The 12,475-nt window shown below is 31.4% G+C and overlaps 1 protein-coding gene across 1 annotated transcript in view; it reads right to left on the bottom strand.

Annotated features, from left to right (window-relative positions):
- Positions 1 to 789: 789 nt before the first annotated feature.
- LOC134690965 (stabilin-2-like) overlaps positions 790 to 12,475 on the bottom strand; it is a 51,044-nt gene continuing 39,358 nt past the window's right edge. The window contains exons 27-39 of the mRNA XM_063551147.1: positions 12,217 to 12,315; positions 11,365 to 11,460; positions 10,689 to 10,787; positions 10,034 to 10,162; positions 7,376 to 7,504; positions 6,794 to 6,946; positions 5,221 to 5,263; positions 4,404 to 4,550; positions 3,923 to 4,101; positions 3,466 to 3,531; positions 2,968 to 2,994; positions 2,468 to 2,599; positions 790 to 1,254 (exon numbers count right to left, since the gene is read on the bottom strand). Of these exons, the coding sequence (XP_063407217.1) occupies positions 1,123 to 1,254; positions 2,468 to 2,599; positions 2,968 to 2,994; positions 3,466 to 3,531; positions 3,923 to 4,101; positions 4,404 to 4,550; positions 5,221 to 5,263; positions 6,794 to 6,946; positions 7,376 to 7,504; positions 10,034 to 10,162; positions 10,689 to 10,787; positions 11,365 to 11,460; positions 12,217 to 12,315 (1,431 nt within the window). The 3' untranslated portion in view covers positions 790 to 1,122. The remainder of the gene's footprint in view (positions 1,255 to 2,467; positions 2,600 to 2,967; positions 2,995 to 3,465; positions 3,532 to 3,922; positions 4,102 to 4,403; positions 4,551 to 5,220; positions 5,264 to 6,793; positions 6,947 to 7,375; positions 7,505 to 10,033; positions 10,163 to 10,688; positions 10,788 to 11,364; positions 11,461 to 12,216; positions 12,316 to 12,475) is intronic.

The raw sequence follows: 12,475 nt of genomic DNA, 5'->3' as shown, positions 1-12,475 counted from the left end.
ATATGTTTAGTATTGGATAAATGTAAGGTGCATATATAAAAAGAAGATGTGGTAAGATTACCAATAAGACAACTCTTCACAGTAGACCCAATGACACACAATTCAATAACAATATGTCACCTTATGGTCTTAAACTTAAGCAAAGCCCAATACCACATAGTAAGCTACGAAGGGGCCCTTAAATGACAAATGTAAAACAATTCAAACAAGGAGACTAATGACCTTAATTATGTACAAAATAATAAACGAAAAACAAATATGTAACACAGCAACAAACGACAAACCACTGATTTTCAGGTTCCTGACTTGGATCAGGCACATACAGAATGTGGCAAGGTTAAAGGTTGATTGTAGATTGAAGATTGTACCCCTAACCTTGGACATTGGTGTAAAAAAACAATATAAGAATGAACTATAAAAATCAGTTGAAAAAGACAACTTATCAGATGGATACAAATAGAAACACATCTTTCAAAAACAAAGCGGACATGGACGGGTACATGTACTTGTACAGATCTGAGCATACTTGCAGTTACTAACAACTAGCTCAAAGCAATTTCAACATGACAAAAATCATACATCTATAAAGACTAAATTATCAATTAGTACACATTCAACTTCAAATGCAATGCCAAGATGCAGATTGTAGAGCTATGAACATGCATATACATGTTTGTGCGGCAGGGTTCATCTGACCTTGACCTTATTATTAAGATTTGTTAGTCAATTTTAACTTTACGTGAGTATGGTTGAGTTAGATTGAAGATAAAACATAACGCAAAAACATACATTGTAAAAATTTATTATGATTTATCACATATACAGACATCAGAACAACCTGTATTACAGATCAACTTATTTTCATTTCAACTGTTCATCTGCATCAATATTTTATTTTGAATTAATATTTAACTCTTTCAAGATATAATGGACAGATACCCAATGTTTTGTGTAAAACAATGAAAAATGTATTATATAACCCCTTTTCAGTTAGGAATGCTTACAAAAAAATCATAAATAACGTGTTCTTTGCAACCATAGGAATTCAGTTAATATTCAAATTGTTCTCAAACTTCAAGTGCATCTTTGATTTCTTAGAGCGTACACTTACTCTAGTTAATATCACATGTCATTAAATGCTTCATTAACATTATATAATGGATTACAGAAGTTAATGTCAGGTGGTGGGGAAGGCTGTGATACCATGAATTCATTCTCTTTGTCATCTGGCTGGAGTGGTTCGTTGACAGAATCCTATTATAAAAAAAAATGCATAGAAGTTACAAGCTAATTCTGTAGTACAGAATTTAATATATTGAAATGTAGAGAGCAGACAACTATATCATATCTTCTAATAGAAGCACCAATTTTATATGTGATACTTTTTAGTGCAGAGCTATGGACCTTGGACTTTGAAAATTCACTCAAATATTCTGTTTTCAAATTTATTTCCATCATGCTTGATGATATTTTTTTAATATTTTGTGTATTGTTTTATCTTGACAAGTTACAGATCAAGTTCAAATTTTGTTCCAATCTGAAGATTTTGTGCCGAGTTATGGTCCTCAGACTTCACTCAAGTAATCAGTTTTCCACACTTTTTTCGTCATGCTTGAAGATATGGATTTAACAAGAATGTGTCCCCAGTACACGAATGCCCCACTGGCACTATCCTTTTCTTTGTTCAGTGGACCGTGACATCGGTGTAAAAACTCAAATTTGGCATTAAAATTTGAAATATCATATCATAGGGAACATTTGTACTAAGTTTGAGGTCGATTGGACTTCAACTTCATCAAAAACTACCTTGAGCAAAAACTTTAACCTGAAGCGGGACAAAGACGGACGAACGGACGCACAGACCATAAAACATAATGCCCCTCTTCTATCATAGGTGGGGCATAAAAATTGGTATAAAGTTTACACTATGATAAGTTATAGATCACTTAAGCATTTTTTCCCCAGTAAAATTAATTGTTTACCAGTAGGGGACACTCTGAGGATGGTTGTTTACCCAAATATTCATTATCTTCCTTGATTTTGCTTTTTTTAGTGTCAAATCATGACTATAACAGAAACCATTAAAAATTAATGTTTGCCATTGTAAGAAGAAATGAAAAATATGATGATATTGAGCTTGCTTTTCATTTACAGATCATCCTTTGACATGATATTGTAAGTTATTGTTAGGCTTTGACTTGTGCTTTTGTTTTTATATTCAATTTTGTGGAGGTGAGGTCTCTTTCTGTATAGACTGTCATTTCATATTCTTTATTGTATCTTTTGTTCCACCAAAGGAGATTAAAAGGTGGAGGTTGTTTCACAATACATGCCTGTATGTAGGTTTTAAAGTATAATGCAAATATTGAAAATTGAAATGCCAATAATTTAACATGTAAACTATACAAAACATTCCAAGTAATTGTACAAAATCTTTATAGTATAAGTTCATGCATTTAAATCTCACCTTTCTTGAAAACTTCATCACTTGAAATACTCCAGAAGTGTTCATATGTCTCATATATATAAATACACCAGTGAAGGCTAATATTGTCAAAACTATCACTGCAACTAATACTGACACCACATACACCCAAACCTATAGAAGGTAAGAAAGACATTGCAATCCAGGCAACTGATTATATTATTATTAAAAGAAAATAAGAAAATAAACTTAATCTGAAGTGAATATTACTGTCTCTCAGTATTTTTTTCTTCTAATCAGGTTCATCAACATTCATTATTTGCATGTAAAAGGCAATGAGAAAAAAAAGCTATACAAATGTAGCTGTAGGAAAATTTCACAACAAATAAAAAAAAACAAAAAAAAAAAAAAAAAAAACTTGCTAGCTAAACAGATGTGAGTGTCTCCGGAGAGACAAAATAGTATTTGATAATTTGTCAACTTGAAAGCATATTTTTTCATAAATTTAAAACGAAATATTTCTTTACTACAGTTATACTTACTGCAGGTGAACGAGACATCTTTAACATCTAAAAAAACAAAATTCTAGTTGAAGATGCAAGTTAAAAAGTGTTTGTTTATATGTATATATATATATCAATTCTTTTTCATTTCTTCACCTTTATTTGTTTTGTCCAAATTCCCATGACCAAAGTGGAAAAGAGTTTTTTTTGCATTTGTATATTAGTTCCCTTAGTAAACACAGCTTCTCTAATGTGATCTCTAACTACTGAAATGTTCAGACAATATATGAGGATAATAATTTTATCACAACTATTTAGACTAGGTAGATTGATTCGAGATATAAAAAAAACTTTTCAAAACACTAAATATTATCATGGCAGCCAGTTTAAATAGTGAAGAAAGCATGGGTACCCTGAGAGAACCACTGACCTTTGGTTGGAAAAATACCAATCCAAATCAATTTAGAAAAAAATGCAATGGACTACAAGTAATAGGTTTACATGACCTCTTATTTTTCATGAAAACATTTTCCTTACCTGTGTACAAACTTGTCCACTGCCTTGAAATCCATCATCACAGCTACAGTTTCTGCCATATCCTTCCTGCAATTAAATCAATGTTTGGATGATTCTTTGAATTTAACTTGTTTATGATTCTTTTATGTAACAATAAAGTTTGAGGTAAAAATGGAATGTATTATAACAGCTCTATTAAACTTTCCATGTCATAAGATGTTACCATACATAGAATGTTCAGGAAATCATATGAAATTTGTGATGTTGATCAGAAATGATAATATCTGTCAGCAATCATATCTGTTGTGGATCATTAAACTATGTTATTTTACTTCATGTAACCAAGTCCCTACAAGCACTTAACACCACCAAACACAATATAGTCCGACTTGTAATAAACATGACAGCCAACAATGTCTTCTTCACATGGTTTCTGTCCTTGTGATCAATCTTGAAACAGTTTAAACTTTATACTTACTATAAATATACATTGAGCATTATTATGACAGCCACCATTGTCCTGGTCACATGGGTTCTGACATTGTGACCCATCTCCCACCAATCCAGTAAAACAAGTGCAGATAACTCTTCCACTCTGTGCTACCTCACATGTAGCGTTTGGACTACAGCCTCCATTGTTGTAAAGACATGATAAACCTTAAGATACAAAACAATCCATGTTATATCCATGTATAAGGTTGATAAAACAAAACAAAAAATACCAAAAATTATATGGAATTTTAGTTAATCATTTGCCAGTTATAATTAGGTCAAGTTTAATCACAGGTAATTTGGAAATTGAGAAAAATATTGTATATAAAAGAAAATTTAAATTCCTGATTTGCATACAAATGTTTAGAAAATTTGTACTTTGTTAAAAATTTGAGTCCTTGGTTTACCTTTACCCATGAAAAATTGTATCCAACGAATAATAATGAATCCATAGTAAACATACTTACTCCAAGCTTGAAGGGTTCCATTAACATTCATAAATTCACATGATGTTCCATTAAATCCTGATTTGCATAAACAAACTCCTGTCCCATTGATACCATTATGACAAACTCCATTATTATTACATGGGAACTCTGCTCCACCAGGACATTCTATAACAGAATTTAGATAACAATTGAGTATGGACAGTCCCATCAGACAGAGCTACATTGTATGTATCTAGATATAAAGTAGAGTATGGACAGTCCCATCAGACAGAGCTACATTGTATTATCTAGATTTAAAGTAGAGTATGGACAGTCCCATCAGACAGAGCTACATGGTATGTATCTAGATATAAAGTAACACTGATGGTGAATATAATCTGACTAGTTTGAAACAATGTATCCAGACTAACATATTTACAATCTTATCTGTCTTCAAGATAATCTTTTGCAGACAAAAAACAAATGTTAGAAAGGAATTTTGATGTAATTGAAATATCCTTTTGGTCAAGGCTGTTGGTCATATTTAGGCTTTATATTAAACTGTACATAACATGACATTTTTTGGGGGCAAATATTATGATTGTGACGACATGTTTTAAACATTGCAGTGAAATAGCAAATAACTTTTCTGCAATCAGCTGGTTAAGACTATAGCATATGATTTACTTATTACATAAAATAACCAATCTTGAGAAGTTTAACTGAGTTTTACTATTTTTGACCAAATGAAGTCTCAGAATACATTCATTTCATTGTTATTCATTCAATAATTTAGGAATACAGATGAAAATGTTTTATTTGCAATTAAAGTTAAGGAAGTTCTTTATACACTGACCTTGACAATTTGGACCAAAGTATCCATGACAACACTCTGGAACCTGTTAACATTGTAAATAAATCTATATTAAGAATAACTTTATAGTACATGTAGTTACATTACAAGCTTCTTTTTATTTTTGAGAGTTCAATATTTTAAAAAAAAGTGTGGCTCACATAAGAAAATAAAAGTATTGGTGGTGTTTTTGGCGGCAGTCTTTTTGTGCCAATTGCTGTTTTTCAGGGGTATCATTTGCGCCAAATTTTGTTTTCCAAATGTATCATTTGCCCCAATTTACCTTTAAAATTGAGAATGGAAATGGGGAATGTGTCAAAGAGACAACAACCCGACCAAAATAAAAAAAAAAAAACAACACAACAGCAGAAGGTCACCAACAGGTCTTCAATGTAGCGAGAAATTCCCGCACCCGGAGGCGTCCTTCAGCTGGCCCCTAAACAAATATAGACTAGTTCAGTGATAATGAAAGCCATACTAATTTCCAAATTGTACACAAGAAACTAAAATTTAAATAATACAAGACTAACAAAGGCCAGAGGCTCCTGACTTGGGACAGGCGCAAAAATGCGGCGGGGTTAAACATGTTTGTGAGATCTCAACCCTCCCCCTTTTACACATATCTATCATAAATATCAATGATTAATATTTATTCTTATTTTTGGCTTAAAAAGTATCATATAATCAGACACATTTCACCATGAAGATGAGCATCTGGAGAGAAATGACTTGAAATGCAGTAGGCAGTCCAAGATATTCTAAAAGAGAAGAAAATATAAGCTTCTGCTGATTATGTTTAGCCAAATACGTTGATGACTAAGTGCTCTGCCCCAACCATCCGTATTGGCTAAAAATCTATCTACCGCAAGACGTACTAGTAATGGAGCAGAAGCATTCCATGGGGAATTATTATGAACTTTTTTATGCATTTCATCCTTCAATGTTTGTATTTTTGGACAATAAAGTGAAGTCACAAGCTACTACATACATTAAATTGGGAAGTACCCATGCAGAAGCAGTAAGAAGAAAGTATGTTTCAGAGAAGAAAAAAAATGCTGTGTAAACTGCCAGTTCCAAGTCGGAATAAAGGTGGATGGATCATTTTTCTTCTAATTGGCACAATCGTATGTTTTATTTTTGGCGCAAATGATACCATGTAATTTTAAAACAAGTGGCGCAAATGTAGCATTGGAGAAAAAAAGTTGTGGCGCAAAAGGACACATTTTTGGCGCAAACAGATCTCTCCCGTGTTTTTATTGTATGAATATAGTGATTATCAATCTAAATTATGATTGTAAGTATGTTTTATTTTGTCAATGCACTTATTAACATGGATGACTTGATTGCATAAATGTAGTATAAATTTTGTTTTTAACTTTATTGGGTAAGATTTTTATACACTACGATATATATAGCTATTCTATAAAAGCATGCAAAGCATAATCAATTAGCTTGCTATGTTGCCAACCTATTGTTTGCAAACATCAAAGCAAACATAGCAAGCATGTTGATCAAAGGTTTGCTTTTATAGAATAGCTGTAACCAGCAGCAGTGATATATTGTACACTTGACTTACCAATGTTCGTTGTTCACATAATCCACGACAACCTTTACGTGAGTATCCATCATGATAGGGATAATAACAATCCTTGATTAGGTCATTTTTATTCACCTGCTCATAACCCTCTGGACATAAATAGTATCCTATAGAACAAGCTTTACATGGACCCTACAACATAGGTAATAAATAAACTGAAGAATTATCAGATAAAAAAAATCAACAAATGTGATGTTTCTTGAATCTTCAAATAAGCTTTTGATAAGTGTCAACATTATTTATCCTAATTGCTAAAACAATAAAATGAAAAGTGTAACATTCTTGCAATTTCATAGTCCAAATAAAGGATCTTTTAATACCTTCTCTAGATTTCCAAAATGTTTTCTGTCGCATTTTTAAATTATAATACATTTGTATAATTTCAAAATTTATCATATATATAATATTATTTAGTCAATACCATAATATATTTGTTCATGACTTACATATATCAAATCATTTCTATGACAAAAAACAAGTTTATGCTTAAGTGTAAATAAACATAATGAATAAATATAAGAAATAAAAAGTTCATCATAACTGTACACCACACAAACTTACAAAGACTGTGTTTACTTGAGTTATATTACACTGATGTAGTATAGGTGACAGAAGACCATCAATACCATGGACCACACCTCCTGCTGTTATCATATTTGGTGCTGATATCAAAACATTATTTACATAGACCTAAAATACACAAAGAAATGTAATTACCGGTACATAGCGATTTTAAAGGATTCATTTTTTTTTTTAATATGTGAAAAAATTGTGACTCAATTTCAGATTCTGTTATAATAGCTGTAAGTTTTCACTAGTAATGTTTCAATATTCTCTTACTGAATAATTCTTAGTAATTGATTTAATCAATAATCAAGTTAAGATTCATACAGATTTAAGTTTGGTTCCACACTTGCTTGTATGACAAAACTATGATAGCTTTTAATGTCACAGAATATAAGTTCCTTCATAATAAAAGTTCCAAAAGAAAAACTATTCTGGAATATTATTTCCACCGGACTAAATATTACAGTATATGTTCCTATCGGAATAAATAGTAATTTGTTCCAACAGGAATAGGTATTATGACATTGTTTATAACAAACTTTCCAGTGGAACTTCTGTTAGGTGGAACAAATATATGTTGACAATAAGAGTTGTAAAGAATTTATTATTATTATTATTGTCATGAATTTAAGAAGCAAATTTATGCTAATTTGGTCAACTTAAAAACTTTTAACAAGCAAAATTTTTTTTTAAAATAAATCCTTTTTCCATTATTTTTAAAATCATGCCACAAATATACAAATTAGATGCATCTTAATCATTAAAATTGTCCTTTTCTAAATGGTCATTTTGAAAGGCAATGATAATAATACATATTCTTGTTACCGTTTCAGAGAAGCAGAAACATTCAGTTAACATTGTCAATAAAACACAACTTATAATAAATAATTACAAACGAAAGTGAACCAACGCCTGGTGAGTCTGTAGTACGATAGAGTCCATAAAGTGGATACCCGAGGGTATGCAGGGTCGTTATGATAAAAAACATAAAATGTAGAGAGTCTTATAACAACAACACTTTACGGACTGCTGCAGAAATTTATTGATCGACATGTTTCGGTGCCTAGGGCACCGTCATCAGGATAAAAACAATACATAAAATCATGTTGAAGTACAAAATCGGGTTGTTAAAATTTAAACGTCACAATGTTGCAATGGTAAGTAACGTTATTAATAGCAACGTACTGAAAGTGAAAGTGAAAGTTCATTGTAAGTATGTAAATAAACTATAAAAAGAAATTAAAAAAAATAAAATGTTTTTGTTGCGAAAATGTTTGTTAAAATTATTCTGCCAACATGTGTTTGTCCTCTTGCATCGTGGAAGGAATAATACAATAAGTTGTCAGGCTGTGTATAGACTGTATAGGTTGTGTGGTCTGAATGTTCTAAACTTTCTTCCCCAAAATAGACGACATTTTATCAGCAATTCCGTACCATTTCGACTGGCTTCCCTTGGCCAGAGGTACTGCTTCCAATCGCGTCAGGAATGCTGTAAAATGTTTCGGTCGCCGAGAGTAAAGGACAAAGTATAAATATCACTAGTCTATGTTGAATTTTAACTATGTGTTCGTTCATCAAGGAGGAAAAGAACAGTGATAGGAAAGTGTTTTTCTCTAATAGAATTCATTTGAAATTAAATGCACCCGATTTCGTATTCTTCAAATTCAATCTGATGCTCCCGAAAATATGTTAATCAAACATACAACCCTCAAGATACAACCATTTTTACAGATAACTGGCCATTCCCGATAGTTTGATGAACGAACACATAGTTAAAATTCAACATAGACTAGTGATATTTATACTTTGTCCTTTACTCTCGGCGACCGAAACATTTTACAGCATTCCTGACGCGATTGGAAGCAGTACCTCTGGCCAAGGGAAGCCAGTCGAAATGGTACGGAATTGCTGATAAAATGTCGTCTATTTTGGGGAAGAAAGTTTAGAACATTCAGACCACACAACCTATACAGTCTATACACAGCCTGACAACTTATTGTATTATTCCTTCCACGATGCAAGAGGACAAACACATGTTGGCAGAATAATTTTAACAAACATTTTCGCAACAAAAACATTTTATTTTTTTTAATTTCTTTTTATAGTTTATTTACATACTTACAATGAACTTTCACTTTCACTTTCAGTACGTTGCTATTAATAACGTTACTTACCATTGCAACATTGTGACGTTTAAATTTTAACAACCCGATTTTGTACTTCAACATGATTTTATGTATTGTTTTTATCCTGATGACGGTGCCCTAGGCACCGAAACATGTCGATCAATAAATTTCTGCAGCAGTCCGTAAAGTGTTGTTGTTATAAGACTCTCTACATTTTATAATAAATAAGTTTAGTTAAATCTTGATTGTTTTCAATGCTAAATCTATCACCTATGAACAAAGTATTTTTTTCACTTAGTACTTTTTGACACTTTGATACAAATTTGTGGCCATGAGAGTCATTCACTTCCACTTTAGATTTTGTAAAGTTGCTAGAACTTAAATGTTGATCTGTTTGATGGAAAGCCATGAGAATTATTACTATGCAATAAAATTATTGCTGAAAGAAATGAATATGTGCTTGTTTGTTTATGAAGTTAATAAAGGTGTTATGCCTATACTGCAAGTGGGCACTATTTTACTATACCTTGCTACCTATTCTGGTAAACTTTAATTGCTGAGTGGTGCCTAGTACAGTAGGTATTGTTTCTCCGTCTTCAAATGAGCTCAACAATCTTATTCTTGGTAACATATAAAACTTCAGGTACCTTGATTGCTAAAAAATACTTTAATTTGAATGCCAAAAATAATTTCAATAAAAAAAATCTTGTGTACTGTACCCAGTGTCTTTTAATATATGTTAGTATGCACTGCATTCATATACAATTAACAGCCATTTTCCTAAATAGATTGGATTTCAGTATTCCTTTAAAAAAAACTGTCACAGACACAGCAAAATTATTTATTTTAAACGCATGTTTAGAGGTACACACAATATACTTATAACTGAGATTCAATATCCAAACAAAATGCTGAGACTTCAGGCTCGAATACTATTTATTAGATGTATTTGATTAGGGTATTTCATTCTGAATTTTCTCAGAGTTTAGTATTTTTGTGATTTACTTTTCTCTTCCATTGTTGTCAGTTCTGAGGCATCAGTATTACTTTCATTTCTGAGTTCTGAGAAAACAAGAGCACCGGATGATTTGTGATAACTACAAAATATATGTTATGTTCAACCATTGCTGAGGTCTGAGAATAGGCAACAGCAGTATTCACCAGTCATAGGTCATACTTACTACAAAAGAAATGTTGTGTCCAACCATTGCTGAGTTCGTAGGTACCAATAGGGTATACTGGTTCATATTTAGCATTATGTTGTCTAGTATGCCTCTCATCTGAAAAAAAGCAACCAAACTTTATAAAGCTTTTTGTTGTATTATACATGTCATTTAATAACAAGCACCTGGTTTATTTGAAAACCCTTAAAATTTAAAAATTAAGTTTGATGAATTAGGCAAAATACACTTTATATAAGATACCCTATTAAAGGATCATTCAGGTCAAGTTTGGTTGTAATTGGTCCAGTGGCTTCAGGAAAAGATTTTTTTTAAAACTTTTTGATGACGGAGAGACGATGAACAAAGGCAAACGCCAGTTGATGGCAACAGCTGACATAGCCCATAGGGTCAAATAAGCCAAATAAGTAATGCAGGACAGAAAAGTCATTCTCTTTATCTTTTAAAGAAGACATGCATTGTGACATTGAGGCATTCTTTGTTTCTTAAGGAACATATACATTTTCCATCAATTCAGTCAACCTCTATTTCTTATGTGACCTCTGAGAACCTAGAGCCACTTTTTTACATAAATCTTACAAAAAATAATTATCTTTCTGAATTCAAACGAAAAAAAAATGTTAAAAATGACAAGATATAAAGTTAATAACTGTATAAATTTGCATTCTATAATTACCTCTAACCAATCTCCAAATTGACTGTATTCTGAATGACTGTTGAAAAACTCATCTAACATTGGTGTATCAGAGGAAGGGAAAAAAGGTTCTAATGCCTGTAAAAATTCAAAGTAAAAAACTTAATTCATTTACCATTTCTTCACATAGATTTATCAGCAGAAAAAATAGAAGAATATGTCCAGGGAAAGTGGCTTATTCAAATTGGACAAGATTCTTTTTAAACTCAGTGATGTATCAATTTGCTGCAATAAAACATTGTCATTACATGTATTGTGAAAGTATTTACCTTTAACATTTAAATGATAGTAAATGTGTCATTATTGTGAAAATATTTACAAAACAACATATCTATATATTTACAGCCTGTTTTCAGAAAAGAGATGATGCCAACTTGCTGCATGTAACGTTATAAAGGGACATAACTAGAGAACTAGAGAAGTGACGCCACCCACATAATGAACTTGATCTGTGTGTTATAGAAATAAGCATTTTGTACAAGTTTCATTAACATTTTGTTGAGGCAAACTAAAGTTAGAGAACAGAAACTATTTTTTTGAGGTACTTTAAAAGTACTAATATATGGCCAAACGGACAAGGGTAACACTTAATGTCCTTTCCAAGCAGCACAGCAAGTGCAGAAAAATTGTGATCAATAAAAGCTAGTTTTATACATGTAATACTTTTTTGCAATTAAAAGGTATTTGATATTAAAAATGTTCTGTACCTTATCCAATTTCTATTGATGTGTAACTAAATACTTAACCGTCAAGTGTTATCATGAATCTTATTCATTTTTTTAAATTATTTTTGCCTCTATCTGGTTCCTTATTGGAACTGTTCTGAACATTTACCTTAGTAATAATATGAACATAGCCATTGACAGCTGGTATATCTTGATCCAAAAATCCAGATAATATTTTTGTGTCTTCATATGCTCCAACAAAAGATTCCTACAGTATAATATAAATTGTTTTAAGGATTAATATAACCTCTGAATACTTCTGTTAATTTTCTTTAAAATAACAATTCTATTACTTTTTGACAAAAATGAATAAAATCAAAAAATGTATCTTTCAGAACAATCATACTACATACAATGTGTAAACAATT

This window comes from Mytilus trossulus, chromosome 1 (genome assembly GCF_036588685.1).
Source record: "Mytilus trossulus isolate FHL-02 chromosome 1, PNRI_Mtr1.1.1.hap1, whole genome shotgun sequence".
In the NCBI taxonomy this organism is placed as follows: Eukaryota; Metazoa; Mollusca; class Bivalvia; order Mytilida; family Mytilidae; genus Mytilus; species Mytilus trossulus.
This window is presented reverse-complemented; position numbering and strand designations above follow the sequence as displayed.